The 22,002-nt window shown below is 36.2% G+C and overlaps 1 protein-coding gene across 4 annotated transcripts in view; it reads left to right on the top strand.

The window, feature by feature from the left end:
* Positions 1-22,002, top strand: part of NKAIN2 (sodium/potassium transporting ATPase interacting 2) — a 1,019,864-nt gene that overhangs the window by 828,563 nt on the left and 169,299 nt on the right. For all 4 annotated transcript variants that reach the window (XM_059400652.1, XM_059400649.1, XM_059400650.1 and 1 more), the window contains one exon: positions 5,752-5,952. In XM_059400652.1, the coding sequence (XP_059256635.1) occupies positions 5,752-5,952 (201 nt within the window). The remainder of the gene's footprint in view (positions 1-5,751; positions 5,953-22,002) is intronic.

Raw genomic sequence — 22,002 nt, forward strand, 5'->3', positions numbered from 1 at the left:
TTCTTCTACCCACTTAAGCCTCCATGTTGCATCACCACTTCCTCATATCAGGGAGATCATATGATAGTTGTCTTTCTCTGCTTGACTTATTTCGCTAAGCATGATACGCTCTAGTTCCATCCATGTTGTCGCAAATGGCAAGATTTCATTTCTTTTGATGGCTGCATAGTATTCCATTGTGTATATATACCACATCTTCTTGATCCATTCATCTGTTGATGGACATCTAGGTTCTTTCCATAGTTTGGCTATTGTGGACATTGCTGCTATAAACATTCGGGTGCATGTGCCCCTTTGGATCACTACGTTTGTATCTTTAGGGTAAATACCCAATAGTGCAATTGCTGGGTCATAGGGCAGTTCTATTTTCAACATTTTGAGGAACCTCCATGCTGTTTTCCAGAGTGGCTGCACCAGCTTGCATTCCCACCAACAGTGTAGGAGGGTTCCCCTTTCTCCGCATCCTCGCCAGCATCTGTCATTTCCTGACTTGTTGATTTTAGCCATTCTGACTGGTGTGAGGTGATATCTCATTGTGGTTTTGATTTGTATTTCCCTGATGCCGAGTGATATGGAGCACTTTTTCATTGACGCTGATATTTTTATATATTTATGTATTTGTTGTCCATTTTCCCTACTACATGATAAACACTTATAAAAGCAGGATTGTTGCATATAGCACATAGTAGATGCTTGATAATTATTTTATTAATATTTACTAATTTATCAACTTAATTATTTAGTAAAAATAATTAACTCAGATAAAACAAAACTGATGTGAAAATCACAATTTTTAAAAAAATCGGAAAACTAAGAAAAATCAGAAACAATTTAAAAATACAAAGACAATAATTAACTCCTAAAATTCAAAATATTAAAAATAAAATATATAATTCAGGGGCGCCTGGGTGGGTCAGTGGGTTAAAGCCTCTGCTTTCGGCTCAGGTCATGATCCCAGGGTCCTGGGATCGAGCCCCCACATCAGGCTCTGCTCCACGAGAAGCCTGCTTCCTCCTCTCTCTGCCTGCTTCTCTGCTTACCTGTGATTTCTCTCTGCCAAATAAATAAATAAAATCTTTAAAAAAAAATAAATAAAATAAAATATATAATTCAGTATAACACTGTATGGAGTTGGTAAAGATATGAACAATGGGGAAGAAAAGATAAGAATGTAAGAGGTTAATCCTGGAAGTCAAATGTCTGACTAACAGAAATTTCTACAGTAACAGAAAAAGTGGAGAGGAGGGAACAATTTTAGATAAAATACAAGAATGTTTTCTGGAATGGAAGGAACAGCCTCATGATGGAAATGCCTTCCAAATGCTCTATAAATTAAATCAAAAGAAGAAAAAGCCATCAAATTTCTGCTTATAGAACTTATATGAAATGAAGATTTTCTACTTATATAAACTTGAAAAATATATGGAAGCAAAATAAATTAGAGGGTATACACATTTTACACATTTTATTTTTTTCATTTTAAATTTATTTTTTGAGTATAGTTGACACACAATGTTAAATTAGTTTCAGGGGTACGATGTAGTGATTCAACATGTCTACACATTATGCTATGTTCACAAGGGCAGCTAATCTGTCACCATACACTATTACAATACCACTGATTATATAACCTGTATTTTCCTTTTACTCCTATGACTTATTCACTTCATGACTGGAAGCCTGTATCTCCCACTCGCCTTTGCCCATTTTGCCTACCCTACCCATCCACCCCCCCTCTGGCAACCATCAGTCCTCTGTATGTACAAGTGTGATTCTAATTTTTGTTTGTTTTTTTATTCATTTGTTTTGGTTTTTTAGGTTCCACCTGAGTGAATATGCACATTTTAAGACTTAAAACAATATTTTATATTATTAATGAATATGTAAACATTTAGTAAAACTATAAAGAACTTTCATGAGAGTATTAATCCAAAATCATGATAGTAATTATCTATGAAGAAGGAAAGAAGGAAATAATATATAAGAGGAGCACAGAGGCAGCATTATTTTTATGTATAAAATCTTATTAAAAGAAAGACAACAAACAAATATAACATAAGATTTAAGGAGATTGAGTGATGGGTATAAAGGTATTGCTGTAAGACCCTCTGCATTTTTCAATATTTTTGAAATATTCACTATTGAAAACAAAATAATGTAAGAGATCAGAAAAAAGAACAGTTACATAAAAAAATTGCAGGAAACAAAATGGAATCAGGTTTCTTAACTGTTATAAAAGAAACCAGAAGATAATGGAGAAATATTCACCCACTCTGAGAGGAAATCTTCTTCAACAAAGAAGCATATATCCACCAAAAATACCGATTAATATAAAAGCTGACTGAAAACACATAAGGCTTGACATCACTCACCTATTCTTAGGAAACTAATGAATTTTGTACTCTGCAAAGCAAGGGAAAAAACCTAGAAAGAGACATGAGAGCTGTTAAGAAAAATTGCACTGAATAATTGTTAAAAATGGAAAGACAGGTTTTTCTAACTACTATAATAAGGAAGAGAGAGGTGAGTGTAGTACTGAGCTCAACTCCAAGTTAAACAGGCAAGAAATTTTATTTATGACTGTTACAGAGGAGAGAACTTAAACTCAATTCCACTGAAACAAAAGTTGGGAAGATTTGTAAATGCTGGGCTGAGCTAATGGAAAAGTACTTGAGGACGTTGTTGGAGAGGTTAGTCAATGTGATTAGGTCATTTGTGTCTGTTAATTTTTGCTTCTCAGTGTTAGACTTCTTTTTTTTTTTTAAGATTTTATTTATTTATTTGACAGACAGAGATCACAAGTAGGCAGAGAGGCAGGCAGAGAGAAAGAGAGAGAGAGAGGGAAGCAGGCTTCCTGCGGAGCAGAGAGCCCGATGTGGGGCTCCATCCCAGGACCCTGAGATCATGACCCGAGCCGAAGGCTGCAGGCCAAACCACTGAGCCACCCAGGCGCCCCTCAATGTTAGACTTCTACCTATCCACAGAGACTGAGAGATATTGATGTTATCTTTCTTGACAATGACATTTCGAAGAAATGGCTACCAGGGACTTGAGAAAGACATTCCTGAGTTTTATAAAATTTACATCTTGAAGGAACAAAGGAAGAATTTATAATTGCAAGTTTTCTAAAGGAAATGCTCTAAGGAAAGAGTGGTCAAGGTCTATACTCAGGAAGAAACCTGTTTAGTCAAACTGAGGGGAATGTTAAGGTCATCTTAGTCAAATAGAGGAAACTGGGGATCCAACGAAAGAGAGAACTAATGATATTAAGTGAAGTCCCATGTCCAAATCTATGCATCAGTTGCATAGAGACTGATGAGAGAAGAAGACTGAGACTCCAGTTCAGAGATCCCCAGGAAAAAAAAAAAAGACAAGGAATTGATTGGTTTAAAGTGTTAGATCACGTAGACATTAATATTGAATGCGTTTTTGCAGTTCTGTTGGTCAGTTTAAAAAAGAATTAGTGATAGAAACAGTACAGAAAGATAGTGAAAAATATCCCACAAAAGTGTAAAGAAATCAACAACTGAAAACTGGAAAATCCCCATGCACTTGGTCATTAAAGGTATATTTCTAAATAACACTTGGATCATAAAAAAAATCTCAAGAGAAGCTAAAACTTATTTCAAATAAATTAAATGAAAACACAACATATCAAACTCTGCAGTGCAATGAAAGCAGCGTTTAGAAGGAAATTTATAGAATTAAATGCTTATATCGGAAAAGAAGAAAGATCTAAAATCAGTAACTAAGCTTCTATCTTCAGGAAAGCAAGGCAAATTAAATCCGAAGTAAACAGAAAGAAAAGAAATAATAAAAATCAGAGCAGAAATAAAATTCAAAACAAGAAAACAATGGAGAAAATCTATTAAGTCAAAAGCAGATTCTTTAAGATCAATAAAATTGATAAGCCGTTAGCCACAATAAGAAAAAAATCAGAGAAGAAACAAATTACTAATATCATCAGCAATGGAAGAGGGGTCATCACTACAGGTTTCATGAACATTGGATGGATAATAAAGGAATGTTATTAACAACTCTAGGACCACAAATTTAATAACCTAGATAACCTAGGCAAATTCCTTCAAAGGTACAATCTACCAAAACTCACACAAGAGGTAATAGACAATTTTAATAAGCCTATATCTATTAAAGAAATTGAATCAGTAATAAACAACTTTCCAAAACAGAAAATATCAGGCCCAATGGGTTCACTGGTAAATCTACCAAACATTTAAGAAATCATACCAATTTTCTACAATCTCTTTCAGAAGATAGAAGCAGATGAAGACTTTCTTACTCATTCCAAAGAAGCAAGTATTAACCTAATATCAAAATCAGACACAAACATTACAGGAAATGAAAACTACAGATCAATACCTCTTACAATACAGATGGAAATATCCTCAAAAATATACTAGCAAGCTGAATCCAACGATGTGCGAAAAGAAGTACACACCACACCAAGAGGGGTTTGTGTCAGATATGCATGCTTGGTTCAACATTCAAAAACCAATAAATGTAATCAAAAAGTGTAGAAACTTTTTGTTTGGCCATTTGCAGGTAGCTCTACCCACAGGCTTTCTTTAAGATGTATCCGGCCTGAGGGCCTGAGTCAGAAACTAGTCTGCTCTACCTCCCAGGTTGCAAGAGGTGCTTTGAAGCCTTTGTCAATAGGCTGGAAAGAAAGAGGATTAACTTGCTCCGTCCCTGGAGATCATGTGACTCATACCATAGTTCGCTCCAGAGGAATCATCCTTCCAATCTACAAATCCCCTGACCACTTCAGCTGAACTTTTCCAGGCATTCTGTGTGAGTGAGTGTTCAAGTGAGTGTTCACATTCTGTGTGAGCGAGTGAGTGAGGTCACAAAACCTGATTTAAGATTATTTTCTATGCAGGATCTTCTTATGCAGATCCTTCTTAGGATCTCATTTTGGAGTAAGAATAGTTGGTATTTATTACCTTGTAGCACTATCACTGAGAGTGAAATAATTTTATTTTCTACCACTGACCCTCTCTGTTAGGACTCATCTTCCCTTGACTTACTGTGTTTGCCATTTTCCTTTCAGTCATTCTCTTCCTGGAAGACAACATGTGTCTGCCTGTTTGCGTATGTAATTATAAACTCTCTAAGTACAGAAATTTACCTCCCATTCCATTATGGCTACACATTACCTAACATGCTGAACTTCAATGAAAGGGTTGTTGACTTATTATCTCTACTCTGTAAGAATTTGCTAATATTTCCTAAGAAACATTTTGACCAAATAATGATATGTTTTATTAGGTAAAGTTCGTACAAATTTTAGTTTTAGCCACATTATATTAAATTTTGCCAAATTGAAGTACAACTTTAGTATTTAAATGTATAAAAGGTAAATATTCTGAGGTTGAAAAAGTAGCTGATTTAAAATATGATGAACTTCACATTTTAAAATAGTTTAAATCACTCCTTTTGTAATATTTGTAAGTCCCCAAGAGTAAGAACTCTTCAATGTTACAATTAATGTCAGTCATTGATAATTTTACCAGTAAATATTTTTATTTATGTTGTAGTCAAGCAAGCCTCATAAATGGAATCTATAGACACATAACTTTCACTTGGGATGTTTCCTTTCTGTCCATAAAATAGGGTAAGGGGAGGGGGGAAAAACACATTTCCAATTGGAAAACACCAAGTCAGTCCCTTAAAATAAGCTGACTAACATTTGTAAAGTAATTCTCATCCTTATAAATTGCCTTCTTGCAGGAAACAGACCTTATCCTGACTTTTAATATTTCAATGCACCGATCTTGGTGGATGGAGAATGGACCAGGATGTACGGTAACATCAGTGACACCTGCACCAGACTGGGCCCCAGAAGACCATCGCTACATCACGGTCTCAGGGTGTTTTCTGGAGTACCAGTACATAGAAGTGGCTCATAGTTCCCTCCAGATTGTTCTCGCAGTAAGTGTTGACCATCAACCACTTCTTCTAGTGCTTTTAGAATTGTTTTATCGCCATGCAGATTTAGTGCACACAAATGGAATCTGTGGATAAAGTGTGGCTATTTGATTTTTTCTAATTAATTCCCCTTTCTATAGACATTTATCAGGTTAAACCAGGGCATAGTAAAAAGTCATCAATCGGTAAATTAGTAAATAGGCTATGGCATCTTCAGCATTTTATGTAAGAAATTCAATCAGTCAGGGTTTGATCATTTGGCTTTTGGTAAATAAGATTTTTCCAAAGATTCCTGCAGAAAGATCAGAGAGTCTTCACAACTAACATGATGTAAAATTTATATGATTTCAATAGATATTTTTTCCCCTAGTGCTTCTTTCTGTCTGTGTTGCTAACCCTGGGAATTCTCCTCTCTGTTTGCTAATATTCTTCTTCCTAGAATTTTCTGAAGTACAACTCATCACCTTCTATCATTTCCCCCCTTTTTCAAAACAATTTAGTTTTTCATAAATTCTGCTTCTAGGACTGTCATGCCTCCATTTATATTGTATTAAACTGAAAAAGAAACCCCCCAGCAGGGGGCAGTAAGAGTTATAAAGGATTCCTCCATATTTGTATACAGTATTTCTAGAGCATATTTGTATAATACATGTCTATTATATAAAACATATTATTTTGGGGGTGACTGGGTGGCTCAGTCAGTTAAGCATCCCACTCTTGATTTCAACTCAGGTCATGATCTTGGGGTCATGGGATCGAGCACCACATAAGGCTCCCTGCTAAGCAAGGAATCTGCTGGGTATTCTCTCTCTCCCTCTTTCTCTGCCCCTCCCCTGATTCATGAGCTCTCTCTCCCTCTCTAATAAATAAATACTCAAAAAAAAAAAACCATATTATTTTATGTTGTATCACTATGACAATGTGAAACAAATATAACCTTTTCTTAAGAAAGACTTTTACTAAGCCTAAATGCATAATTTTACAGGGCTTATAAAGGCAATTTTTTTATTATACATGTTTCCAATTATTTCTTACATAGCCTGTATGTACAGATCTTTCTTAGACTTCATGTAGATCTAGAACTGCTGTACATAGCCTTAAAATTGTTGATGACAAATAATGCAAATAGAATCTGCTTTTTTTTTTAAGACTTTATTTATTTGGCAGAGACAGCAAGACAGGGAACACAAGCAAGGGGAGTGGGAGAAGGAGAAGCAGGCTTTCAACAGAGCAAGAAGACAGATGCAGGGCTCAATCCCAGGACCCTGAGATCACAACCTGAACCAAATGCAGACACTTAATGACTGAGCTACCCAGGCACCTCTAGAATCTGCTTTTTGAGTCTTTCTTCAGTTAGTTATTTTGAGAATGATGTTAACTCAACAATTTTTAAATAACAAGACATAATGTGTTCTGGATAGAAGAGCCTCAAATTAGTTCACATAAAATTCTTCTGGAATTAATAAAACCATATGAATGTATATGTATTATATTATATATATATATATATATAAAATATATATTGATTAGATTTTTAAAATAAATATATAGATACACACACATGCATACACATACACACCCTTAAACTATAGTAGGCTGAGTATTCTGTGCTAGTAAACATTACCAAATCATTGTGACTAAAACCATAAATGTTAATTCTTACTGATCAGTAGAAGGGAAGGTTCTGCCAATCACCGCCACTAAAAAAACAAGGTTGGTGGAGAAGCCACCATCTCAGTCATCATGGGTTGCCATGCCAGAGAGCATAGATAGATCTGGAGTATCTACACTGGCACAGAAATGTTTCTCTTTGGGAAGAGAAGCTCATTGTTCGCAGTTTATTGTCTAGAACTGGTCACACAGTCCTACCCAACTGCAAAATGGCCAAGGAGAAGGGAGAATATGAATTTTGGGAAATCATCGTAAATTATTTCCGGAATATTTGAATTATGTTTTGGCTAAAGCATTGAGTGATCTCCCTTGAATATGTGCAACCTGAGACACTTCTTAATAAATACATCCTTCTACAATACTCTGAAACTCTAAAACTGTTCATTTTAATTATCTTGAAATAAAAATAAGTTAGATTTGATGGGATGGGGAAAGTCATTTCATTATTTAAAATCCATTTAGATGAAGTATTCATTCTCATAAAGGAAAAATAAAATGTTTCTGGTATTGGGGAAGAGATCATGTGTTAGAGAGGGGTTTTAGATAAAACATCGTCTCTGGAGGTGCCTTTATTACTGGACCCACACATTTTGGAAGATTTCCGTTCATGCCTCAAGGATGCTGTAAGGATATAGCTTATGTGCATGGATAGTTATGTGTCACTGATTTAAAGAGTTGAATTAATCTGTGTATATATAAACTATATTCATAGATTTATTATACCTACATAAAATTTTAGCACACAGGTATTTGCTAAAAAAAACAAAAAAAAACACAATGGACCTGAGGCTGACATACTGCCCAAAGTAAAATCATCTGTAAAAGTGGCTGGAGTGAAAAGAAGATGGAAGGAATGTCCCTAAAAGCAGATGTGACCGATAATTAAAGTGACTGGCTCTCACTGCTGTCTACATTGCCCCTATATGAGTAAGAAATAGCTTGAACAAACCATCACAGGATGTGGTATCTTTACATCTCCCCTTTCCACCTGTTCTTCCACCCAGCATTTTTCTTTGGCGTTGCCGGCTGTGGATCATCTGAGAATCAGTTAGCAACAGTGTACCCAGCCAGTTACCTGGAGAATTTTCAAATCCCTTTCTGTCTTTAGGCTTGCTGTTGTCTAGCCAGCCTCAGGCTGAAAGCATCTGCTGTACAGAAAACCTAGTATATCTTAACTAAGGTTTTAGAAGGGAAACCAAAATGGGACTTACCATGAACAATTTGCTCTGCCTACTAATTAGAAGCCTTCCAACTAGATCTTCCTATAGGCATTCTGATCGCTTCTGCTGTCATGATTAAGAGATGAAATGGTGTCTTGAATTTCTGCTCCTTCCCTTTTCATGTTACCCAAATAACCACCCCCCCAGACAATCCAACATTTCATTCAGCTGGGTTCAGTGAATACTTCCTGAGTGCTTGTTCCCTGCTGGCATCCTGAAAAACAAATGACAGGATCCCTGACCTTGACAATGTCACAATCAAAAATGGGATGAGGTTCATTAGGATTCAAACCAGTTGCAAATATGTGCATTTTGGGGATGTGGTAGACAGAGAATATAGTTTGTGCAGTTTGTGGCATACCGTAGTCTTCTTAACTCCACCCCGTGTTCTGGAAAGTCAGCTAACCCCCTGCTTCTCCTTGCTCCCACCAATCTTTGAAGCTGCCCTCTCTTCCAGGATGTCTGGCTTAGATCTGCTTTCCCAAACTGCTGCTCTCCTAGCTACTGCTCTTCCAAATTTCTCTAGCTCATTTCCTCCAACTTCATTCAGCCTTTCTTTCACAGATTCCTGACCCCTGGCAATCCTGTTGCCCTGTTGTTCAGCTTTCTGCCAATCAACTCCTAGCTGATTTGGAAATTAGTATTCACAAAGCCCACATTTGCATCGCACATACATAAGATATCTTCCATCTACAGCCAAAGGAAGATGAATATAATATCCCCATAATTGGGAAGAGGGGCTATTAATCACACAGCCTCCAGCCGAGCAGTGAGGACTGCCAGAACACGGTGCTGATGAGCCAGGTGTGAGACTTCTAGCCTTCTCCTTCAGCAGCATTTTCTTCTAGTTAGTATCAGATATCACATTCATAAGGAGTACAAGTGTGCATAGCTTTAATAAAACCAAAAGAAAAAAAAAGAAAGAAAGAAACAAAAAAACACTTACAAAATAGATCCAATAAATACGTATGGGAAGAGCCAAGGTGCAGAGCAACTACAGAGATGGTGGTGTTCGCATTCCGAAAGAATTAAGCCGATTTCTTCAAACAACCTGTGATTGCAACTGCCTGGTTTACAAAATGTGTTCACAGGAATTAAATCTTTTGATTTGTGTAACAATCCTGTGAGGGCTACAAAACAGGTTACACGCCTTTCCCAAGATGTTTTAGCTAGCAAATAGGGAGGGTGGTCACGGTGACCGAAGTTTTCCTCTGGTACCAAGGACAGGAAGTAGTCGGCAGCCTGTATGCCAGCAGCTGCTGGTTGGAAATGGATTCCCGAGACCCCCAAATTCAGAGTTCTTCAGTGGCAAAGAATGCCATGGTTGATTAGCCATGTCTGCCATGGGTGAGGGGAATGGAGGTGAATGTGCCTCCTGATTGTTAGGCACACATTATACCTCACTTCCTGTGACCAACATGATGAACATGGAAGATGTTTTACAAGCAAATGTAAATAAATGAAGCTTTAAGGAAAAACATTTATAGCAGTATTGAAGTAACTTTATATTTTAAAATATATGTTACAGTTTCAAATAATATATTGGGGGTGGGGGTGGAAGAAAAAAAAAAAAAAACCAGAAGCAAATGCTTAATTCTTCTTTTTTCTGGTTACCTCCAGAGGACCAATAACTCTAAATTTAAGCTAAACTGCTGCAACCCAAATTACTGGGTTTTGCTTTCCTTTATTTCCTTCACTTCCAACACACTTCTAGGTTCACGGCAGATTGACGATTGGTATTTTTAGGATACCAGCAGAAGGTACTAGTAAAAATGTTAATAAACTTACTATCTTCCGCAACTATTAAAATTGGTTTAGAAACCATAGGCAAATTAGCAGGAACATCATAAATGACTAGAAAAAGTCTAATACCTGGTGCACTGATCATTGCTAAAAACAGGATCACTGTCAAGTTCATCCTTCAGTCATTATTTATTTCCTATTCGGAAAACTTTGGGTTTTTTTTTAGAGTGCATAAAGTAATAGAAATCATTGTTCGACAGATTGTGGTAAAAAAAAGTTTCAAAGATAAAACATGTGCCTTCACATGGATGGAGCTACAGATGTTTCCAATTGTTCCCAATTAATGATACATATTTTCAGTTTGACTTGTTAAGACTTATCTAGGAATGCCATTGGTGAGAATTTTCAAGACTTCGAAAGCCTTTACCCAAGTTAATTTGGGATTGTGCTGAGAATGGCAGGAATACTTCTTTGGGTGTTGCTGACACGCATGGTGCCCAGATGAAAATGAGTTGCCTTATTGCTCACACTGCACTTTGATGCCTTCTTTAATCTGGAAGGACATATTGGAAAACAAAGATTTGGTTCCTGATTTTAATACAGCTTACGATATTGCTATTAAAGTGGTAAACAGTAAACCTGAGTTGTGAACTTGCATCGTTTTGAAGGGATGCATGTTTGTTTACTTGTTTTTGCAACATATTTATTTTATTTTATTTTTTATTACTATGTTCAATTAGCCAGTATAGTTATTTTCTGATGTAGTGTTCAGTGATTCATTAGTTGCATATAACACCCAGTGCTCAACACCACGTATGCTGTCCTTAATACCCATCACCCTGTGATACCATCCACCCATCCCCCTCCCTTCTGTAACCCTCAGTTTGGTTCCCAGAGTCCAGACTTTCTCAGTTCGTCTCCCTCTCTGATTACTTCCCATTCAGTTCTCCCTCCCTTCTCCTGTGATCCTCCACACTATTCCTTATGTTCCACATATGAGTGAAACTATATGATAAGGTTCTTTCTCTGCTCGACTTATTTCACTTAGCATAATCCCCTCCAGGTCCATCCATATCCATGTCAATGGTAGGTATTCATCCTTTCTGATGGCTAATGTTCCATTGTATATATGGACCACATCTTCTTTATCCATTCGTCTGTTGAAGGGCATCTTGGCTTCTTCCACAGTTTGGTTATCGTGGACATTGCTGCTATGAACATGAGGGTGCATATGTCCCTTCTTTTCGCTATGTCTGTATCTTTGTGGTAAATACCTAGTAGTGCAATTGCTGAGTTGTAGGGTAGCTCTATTTTTAACATTTTGAGGAACCTCCATACTGTTCTCCAGAGTAGTTGTACCAGCTTGCATTCCCACCAACACTGTAAAAGGGTTCCCCTTTCTCCACATCCTCACCACTACTTGTTTTCTGCCTTGTTGATTTTTGCCATTCTAAGTGATGTAAGGTGGTATCTCACTGTGACTTTGATTTGTATTTCCCTGACAGCTAGTGATGAACAGTTTTCCATGTGTCTATTAACCATTTATATGTCTTCTTTGGAGAAGTGTCTGTTCATGTCTTCTGCCCATTTCTTGACAGAATTATTTGTTTTTTGGGTGTTAAGTCTGACAAGTTCTTTATAGATCAACTTGGATACCAGCACGTTATCTGTAATGTCATTTGCAAATATCTTCTCCCATTCCTTGTCTTGCCTCTTAGTTTTCTTGACTGTTTCCTTTGCTGTGCAGAAGGTTTTGATCTTGATGAAGTCCCAAAAGTTCATTTTTGCTTTTGTTTACCTTGCCTTTATAGTCATGAGTTGAAAGAAGTCATTGTGGCCAATGTCAAAGAGGTTATTGCCTATGTTCTCCTCTAGGATTTTGATGTATTCTTGTCTCACATTTAGGGATATATGTTTTTAAATGAAAGAAGGTGAATTTCAAATCACAGTGGTACTCAAATTTCATTGTTTGGATTTCAAAGACTAATATGTCTCTTTAAAAAATAGTAAAAGATAATATTTATAATATGCTAAAATAAATAGCCATATTTAAATAGCAACTATTTAAAGTAATAATGAGAAGGTGTCTGACTGGCTCAGTCAGTAGAGCATGGGACTCTCAATCTCAGGGTCATGAGTTCGAGCCCCATGTTGGGTATAGAAATTACTTTTAAAAAATAAAATGCATTTAAAAAAATTTTTTTAAACTAACAATGAAAAAATCAAGCATCAATTTAAAATGTACACAGCTTTCAAATGGATTCTTTAAATTCTTCCAGGGTGTATGGGAGTGGAAAAGCTTAAAGACATTTAAGCATTAAATTACTCTAAAACAGTGGTTTTTAATGCTGGCTGAGAATAGAAATTACTTATTCACTTGTTTAAAGGATTACCTTGAACATGACCTACTTCTGGAAATTCTGTATCCTTAAGACTTGAGGTAGGACCTAGATGGGTGTCATGTTGAAAATTTTCACCAGAAATATCAGTGGCTTTCCTTTCTTTTCACTACTAATCTCTCTACTATCCTGAATTGCTCAGAAACACATAACATTTGGTAAACAAACAAACACGATTCTATAATACCAAAATGGTACCACAGCTCCAGTTGCTCCATCAGCTCCAGGAAGTGACTTGAAAGGCATTTCCCTTCCAAGTCCTGCAGGGTCTAACCTGTGATCAAGTACTGAATCTGTGAACCTACACTGTGTCTGCCAAACTGAAAACTGAGTCTTCTGACTCCTCGTCTAACATCCATGACTCTACAACAGTTTTCTTCTTAAGATAGAATTACTTCCTGCCAGGACAGAATATGGACAGAATATAGAAATGGACAGAATAACAAGCACTTTGTTTCTTTCCTAGCTCCCAAGATGGTTAACAGCTTTGCTGCTTGGCTTCGAATGTTACACACACTGCTCCAACTTTAGTTCTCCTGGATATTCAGAGACATAGACCTACTTGTCAAAAGGTGGTAACCCATGAAATGAAATAAATATGATTTTTCCTACTGTAACATCAGAATATTTTATACAAATACCCACAAAAATATGGGAAGAAGAACCAAATCACAGTTGTGAACAAGGGATTTTTCCGATGACAAAGTTACTGAAATAGGAGAATGGAAGCAGTAAATAGATCAGGAAAGGACAATTCATGACACAATTGAGGGCTACAAAACATGTAAACAGTATTTCACAAATTAATTTTAGAACCCAAACTGGGTTTATTCCTAAATAGTAAAAAGTATCAAAATGTACTGATACAGGGTGATGATAAAGCGTACCTGTTTAACTTTCTAATCTACTCTCAATTCCTCTAGACAGTAATAAAGCCATTACAACACTGTCACTCAGAGTATAGCACCCACATGTCTTATCCACAACTTTCAATCAATTTTGGTAAAAAAATAAACCCTGAGTAATCAGTTATCATGGTCTTTTGTATCTTGCTTTATTTCTGAAAGGTGCTGTCGTAAACTGGAGAATAGTTCTGTGAGTCAGTGAACAAGCAGAGTGTAAGAACTTGAATAGCCTCTAAAGTCAGATTAAGTCTAAGACTTTTTTGCTTTTAATATTCTTTGATATTCCCTACATGCACAGTAAGAAATATAAAGTAAAATATCCAGTGTGGGAATAACGATCCTTAACTCTTATACCCAGCTGTATAATAAACTATTTTGTAATTATGAACTAAATGAGATAATTCTTAAGAAATTGCCTGAAAACAATGAAGATTGTGTTATTTATCCTCTCCTTAGCACAGTATCTTCCACTGCTTATTGAGAATATTATTTTTTTCAGACAAAGTCACAGTGATGGGCAAAAATGAACTAAATCTTTCTAAGTTTACTCACTCCCCAGATACAACTGTGATTCTTAAAGTCAGTGTGATACTATTTAGTGTACCAACACACTAACCTACGCAGGGGCAAGCTTTATCCCATATCAACCATTATCATCAGTGTGCAATAACTGCTTTTCTATGTAATGTTTGAAGCACTTTCTTACCCCTGAAGCATAATATCACTTGATCTATGAGAATGCTTAGACACACCATGGAATAAAAATACCAGTTTATTTAAGATGGTAGTGAGGATTATAAACTGCAACAAGTTATCAAGAATTAGGTTTTCTTTAATAATATAAGATTTAAGTTTAATTGTCTGAAATTGTGCAGTGAATCATGTACAATCCCATTTCTTATATTTAATCTTACAATTATAAACTTAGCTCAGAAAAAATCATAAGGTATATTAAATCAGAAGTTATTTCAGAAAAATAAGTATATGTAAATATACCAAAATAGAGACATTTTTAAAACATGACAAGCTATTGGCCTTGAACAAAGGGTTACCCTCTGCCTTTGTAATATATAATATCATTATCTTCTAGGATGTCTTTCCAGTCATGATCATTTATTGTGATAAAAAGTTTTTAAGAAATAAGTCTTTGATGGCTATTTCCTTTTCACTGGAACTTTTAAACACAGTGGTGAAATAATAATAATGGAACGTGTACGTGTTTTCAAATAATAGCAAGGCATTCTCAAAGGAAGGATGTAAAGATGATTGATAATGACAGCTATAATATGAGGTATGATTTATTGTTTAGCATGTTATACTTGAGTGAAAAAGAATAAAACTATGGGCAGACACACTTAAGCTAAATAGTGTTTACATAGTAGAAAAAGAGCCATCTGTAATGTTCCTCCTGCACCTTTTGTGTTTACCAATCCTGTAAATAGGAGTTTAAACTCTACTATTCTCAACCCACACATTCTTCTAAACAACTGGAAATATGATTTCTGGTCTTCACTCTCCTCTTGCCTCTTCCTGTCCTCATGGCATCATGGTTGCTTTTGTCCAGGCTCTGTCATTTGTTCCTCTCTGACCTTTGTTGTGATTCTCAATCCATTGGTAAATTCCCTGAGTCAAGACCACAACTTTTTTTTTTTTTTCAGAATAACAAAAAAATATTTTACAGAAACATAAGATTTATAGAAGTTTCCAGACAAGCCATACAAAATGGATCTTTCTTGAAGGAAGGATTCTATACTTGATGGCAAAGTCACAATGTTATTAGTGAAGGCTGTGATGTTTGTTTAGTGTTCCCATTTTGCTTCAATCAAGCTTGTCCATCTGTATTGTCTAAATAAAGTTAGACTTGGTTATAGAGAATATTCTAAAGAACTGATTAGCTGCTTTTAACCAATGCAATTAGATCACCATAAAAAGAGGGAAAGGTTAGGGTTAGACCATGACTTTTTACACATATGCCTATCATTTTTAATTTCCTCTTAACTTCACTCATAATATTGTATGTTATTTTACCTAAAAAGGTAGCTACCTGTCACATGATGATTTTGGTTAATGCTAATTACAAATATGGCTGCAACGCCAAGGACTAAATTAGAAAGTGTCATGACTCCAAGGATATTTTGATTTTCTTTATCTCTTCTTTTATTCAGAAATGTCCACCTTGCTCTCCTCTCCTTGTTGATTCTCAGTCTCTCCGTCTCTTAAGTTTAATCAGTTTCTTATCAGCAACTTTATAAATACAAATTGTTTCTTTTACCCCAACTATGCAGTGTCTTCCAGTGATTTATCTTCATTTTTCCTACCCATTTTCCATAACTGTATTGATTTCTTTCTTCACTCCAGAATTAAGGGCAGATTCTCTCTCTTTTTTCTAATTTCTAAATTTTACAAATGATATTTGTTGTAATTTTATACCATTCTCTTAGTTACATATCATGTTTAGGTTGATTTAGTCCTAATCTACTGTATCAATTACAATGAAAATCAATTTTAAGTAAAATTATACTGTGAGGTACAAAAAAATTTCCATGTCAGTGACTCAACAGTTGTTCTGGTATTCAGTTCCAGCAATGTGCTTAGTTCACAAATTTGGGAACGTCTGTGTTGCTTACAAATTAGGCTCGAAACAAGTTGTCAAAGGAGGCTGAATACTAAAAAGATGGTAAAGGAGTGGCCAAAACGTAATGAGAAATTGTGCTTAGCCACTCCTCTGTTGTCCTTTCATTGTGAGTCTGAGGTCTGCATTAGAATGCCTTAGCCACGTGGTGCACTTTTTTATTTTTTTGGTTCAAACTTCCGGTCTTCAAAGCTTCAAGAGATGCTGTGGTACTTAATCTGGGACTGAGTGAGAGGAACCTCAGAATCATATCAATGAAAATGTAATTTTGTGCTTCATCATTGTCCCTATAGCGTATAAAACAATTTCACGTGTTAGTTACCGTGTTGTGTCAAGAACTCTGTGAGGTAATCAGGGTTAACTGGTGAGCACCCCGCCAGTGTGGCTGGAAAAATTATCTGAACATTGAACTGACAAACTAAAAAATTACTGAGAGCTCTATTTCAATGTATCTGCGTGAACATTTACTTGAGAGGATTCTTCACGTTTCTTTTCTTTCTGGGATCCCTTACGGAATCTTCATCCCTTTAAACCCCATATGCTGACAGTTTTTAATCTCTAGAGAAGGACTCTGATTCTCCCAACAAAGGCGGTTTGCTGCTCGGCTTGGCTTCGCTGAGACCCAGTCAGAGGCTCTGATGACAGATAGTCTGCTTGTCAGCTTTGCTTCATGAATCCAAAGAAAATGGAACTTATCAGAAGCTGAGCCTCGAGCACAACCTGTGCCTCTTTTTGGGGCCTTTTCATGCTAGGATTGGCGGCGGTCTCCGTCTTTCATCATTTGGTTCACTGACAGAAAGAGAAGGGAGCTGGTGCCCTATTAGGTACCACTCTGCAGACTGCTATATTGCAAAATAAACAAACAATATATTTTTAGGGCACCACCTGCAGCAAGCAGCTGTACCAAACAGAGCAGAACCACGAAGGATGTGATTTGTTCCATTTAACATGAAGCCTTGAGGTTTAGAAGAGAGGGAGGAGAAGGTTCTATGTATACAACCCACACATCCTGCAATTTCAACTGAAGCTGATTTTTTTTCTTTTTTAGATTGGAATTGAAGTATCATTATATCTCTCCTCCTTTCCCACCCCGCAACCTCTGGTTGAAAACAATTCTATTATTGGGGTTATAACTGTTAACTGAGAAAATCATTTTCCTCTGCCAGTAAACTTCCTCTTCCATTCAAGGGCAATTTTCTCTCAACCAACCTATACTTAAATGCCAACATCTGCTATATCTAAGCTGTATATAAATGGTGTCTGGCATTTACATGATGCCAATGACATGATTAGGAAGCTCATACAGTTGGCTTACATTGAATTTTCTTCTTATCTTATAGCTTTCATCTATTTCAGTCCTCCTTCAGGATCTGTCTGCCTCTCTAAATGTGCCATGCAAGTCCAAAATACTCTGAAAGCTGAACTTTTATCTCTTTTTCTAACCGACAATCAACTCTTGCATTAACTCCTACCTCTCCAGGCATTAAAGCTGCATAACGCATCATGATAAAATGCCACCATATCTGCATTGTCTGAGAACCCAGAATTTTGAGGCTAATGCAAGGGGTATTTTAAGTACTTGCTTTTTCCCTAGATTTAAAAATCTCCTCATTCTCTTAATGGCTATTGATCCTGACCTCACAAACCAAAGTCACCATTTCATTTTGAGTTCTTCTAGGTGAGCTGGGATAAATATAATTAAATTATGGATGACTCTGGAAGCAATCCAGGTAGTTACAAATTGAGGTCATTTTAAGTACAGAGAGGGACAGTTACCTTTGATATTGGATTGACCACCAACGACCATATACTGTTTAGCTTTTTCCTGACAATGGACACATTTTAAAAAGAGAAACTGGTCTGAATATCTAAGAGGTGAACTCGAATGTCATCCTTAACTTCTCTATCACTAACTGGATTCTTAGTCTGAAGGAGAAAAGTCTATTGACCATCTTTTTGTGGCTCATTAACACTCTTTGGTGGGGCTTATAGATATTGCTCTGAGATTCAGAGAGGTGAGATGAAGGAATTTCAAATCTGCGGTGATGCATGCCTCTAGCTAATAGAGGAAATCACACCCTGTGAGCCACGAAACTAAGTTTCCTCTATTATTTTCACCTGCATCATTAAGATGATGATTTTTTAAAATATTGGGCACAAAATAAATTCCTGCCAAAGTGGTATCCAACAGTGTTGAATGTGAGAACTGCTTCCCTCTTTTTCACCTTTCTAACATATTAAAGGAGGTTTTCTGGAAAAAAGCCCAGACCGGGTTTTGCTAAATTATGTCTGCTTCTGAATCCTCGTCGATCAATCAAGTTTCTACTTTATGACTTATGGAGCAGTGCTTTTCACTGCATGTTGAGGAAACTGGAAGAGCGAAGGGACATATCTGTAGTTCCAAAGAACAAAAGAGCACCTATAGTTGGAATATCTTTATGCTCTGCAAAAGGAAGAGTTGGTTTGATTGAGCTTTAATTATAGTATAGTTTATACTATAGTATTTTCTGTAGTATAGTAATTATAGAAGACCAAAAATTCCTCAGAGTTCTCCAGGGAATATTAAGAGAGAGAGCGACGTAATAAAAGAGAGAAAAAGTCTTTGACCAGCTTTAGTGAGTGTGGAATGAGGGAGAGAACAGAGTGAGGTAGGTGTAATTAGGTATTGAATAAGGCTAAAAAAAAATAAGGCTAAAATTTGGGTTGCAAAACGGAGGAATCACCATTTCAGACACTGAAACTGTGTACAAAAGGTACAGAGACAAACATTAGGCATCTTCCCTAAGCTTATTTCCTCATCCACAATAGGTATAACTCATTGGGTTTATAATTATGATTATGATAATCATTGGTTTAGGTGGTAAAAAAAAGAAACCCACATAACCTGAAATCTGCCCTATTAACATATTCTTAATTGTACAATATTGTTAACTATGTGTACATGGCTGTATAGCAGATCTCTAGAACTTTTTACCTGGCTTCTCTGAAACTCTGTACCTACTCGGTAGCAACTCCCAGTATCCACCTTCCTTCAGTGCCTGGCAACATGATTCTACTTTCTGCTTCCTCAAGTTTGACTATTTTAGATACCTCATATATCTGAAATCCTGTAGTATATGTTTTTCTGTGGCTGTGTTTAATTCACTTGGCATAATGTCCTTAAAGCTTATCCATGTTGTCACATATGACAGGATTGTCTTCTTTTTTAAGGTTGAATAATCTTCCACTGTATTATATGCCATATTTTCTTTTCTTTTCTTTTTTTTAAGATTTTATTTATTTGACAGATAGAGATCACAAGTAGGCAAAGAGGCAGGCAGAGAGTGAGGAGGAAGCAAGCTCCCTGCCGCACAGAGAGCCCGATGTGGGGCCTGATCCCAGGAACCTGAGATCATGACCTGAGCCAAAGGCAGAGGCTTTAACCCACTGAGCTACCCAGGTGCCCCTATACCATATTTTCTTTATCTGTACTTTAGCCAACAGACATTTAGGTGATTTCTAGCTCTTAGCTGTCATGAATATACAACTCCAAATATTTCTTTGAGATTCTATTTTAAATTATTTCGGATAAGTACCCAGAATGGGGATTTCTGGATCATATGGTAGTTGTATTTTTAATTTCTGGAGGAACTTTCATTCTGCTTTTCTATGGCTGCACATGTTGCATTTCAATAACTGCACGCAAGCATTTCTATTCTATGTATCTGCATCCTTGCCAACTCATGTCTTTTTTTATAATAGCCATTTTGGCAGTTGTGAGGTAATATCTCATTTGAGTTGATTTACATTTCCCTAATGAGAGTGACATTGATCATATTTTTAAAAAATATATCTTTTAGACTTTGTATGTCTTCTTAAAAATATATCTGCTCAGGTGTGCCTGGGTTGCTCAGTGGGTTAAGGCCTCTGCCTTTGGCTCAGGTCATGGTCCTGGGGTCCTGGGATCAAGCCCCACATTGGGCTCTCTGCTCAGTGGGGAGCTTGCTTCCCTCTCTCTCTCTCTCTGCCTGCCTCTCTGCCTACTTGTGACCTCTCTCTCTGTGTCAAATAAATGAATAAAATCTTCAAAAAAATATATCTGCTCAAACCTTTTACCTGTTTTTAAAATTTAGGTTATTTTTGTTGTTGTTGTTTTGTTTTGTTTTGTTTACCACTGAGTTTAAGTGTTCCTTATATATTCCAGATAGTAGAAGCTTGTCAGATACATGGTTTGCAAATATTATCTCCCATTCTATAAGATGTCCTTTTACTCTGTTGATTATTCCCTTGCTGTGCAGAGCCTTTTATTTTATATAGTCCCACGTGTGTATTTTTGTCTTTGTTGCCTGTGCTTTCAGTACCATTTCTAAGACCATTGTTATATTTTCCCTGTGTTTTCTTCTGAGAGTTCTGTGGTTTCAAAATTACATTTTTAATTTTCAAAATTTTAACCTATTTTGGGTTGATTTTTGTGTGGTCTAAGGGTCAAGTTTTATTCTTTTGGACATCCAGGTTTTCCCAAAGTCTATTTGTTGAAGAAAGTGTCTTTTCCCATTGTATATTCTTGACAATCTAATTGAAGATCAGTTGACTATATATGCATGGGTTTATTTCTGGGTTCTCTGTTCTGTTCCATTGGTCTATGTCTGGTGGTTTATGCCAGTACCATACTGTTTTGAAGACTGTAACTGTGTAATATGTTTTGGAGTCAGAAAGTGTGAGCTCTCCAACTTTGTTCTTCTTTCTCAAGATTTCTCTCACTATTTAGGGTTTTTTTGTGGCTCCATAAACTCTTAAAACTGCTTTTTTTCTATTTCTGCCGAAAACACTATAGGGAATTAGATAGAGATTGCATTACTCAGTGGCCCCTATTTTTCCCAGACTTGGAATTATTTTCTTAATTTTCTTCTCAGATAATTTGTTGTTAGTGTACATAAATACCAATAATTTTTGTATATTTTTGTATATTTTTTATTTTGTGTCCTATACTTTTGCTGAATTCATTTATTAGTTATAACAGTTTTTTTGTGGAATCTTGAGCCTTTCCTATATATAAGAACGTGTGCATCTATCTGCAAATGGTAGATAATTTTACTTTTGCCTTTCTGATTTGGATGCCTTTTATTTATTTTCTTAGCTCTAGCTAGAATTTCCAGTACTATGTTAAGTAGAAGTGGTGAGAGTGGACATCCTTGTTTTGTTCCTGATCTTTGAGGTAAAGCTTTCAGTTTTTCACCATCGAATATAATGTTAGCTGTGGACTTTTCATATATGGCCTTTATTATGGTGAGGGAATTTCCTTCTATTTCTAGTTTGTTGAGTGCTTTTATCATGAAGGGGTGTGGAATTATTTTAATTTTTTTCTTCTGAATCTGTTGAGATGTTACAAAATTTGTATTCTTTGTTATTCTTTGCTCTATTAATATGGTATATCACATGTGGTTTTGTAGGTTGAACCACCTCTGTATCCCACTTGGTCATGGTGTATGATTCTTTTAATGAAC

Source organism: Mustela nigripes, chromosome 5 (assembly GCF_022355385.1).
Source record: "Mustela nigripes isolate SB6536 chromosome 5, MUSNIG.SB6536, whole genome shotgun sequence".
Lineage (NCBI taxonomy): Eukaryota > Metazoa > Chordata > Mammalia > Carnivora > Mustelidae > Mustela > Mustela nigripes.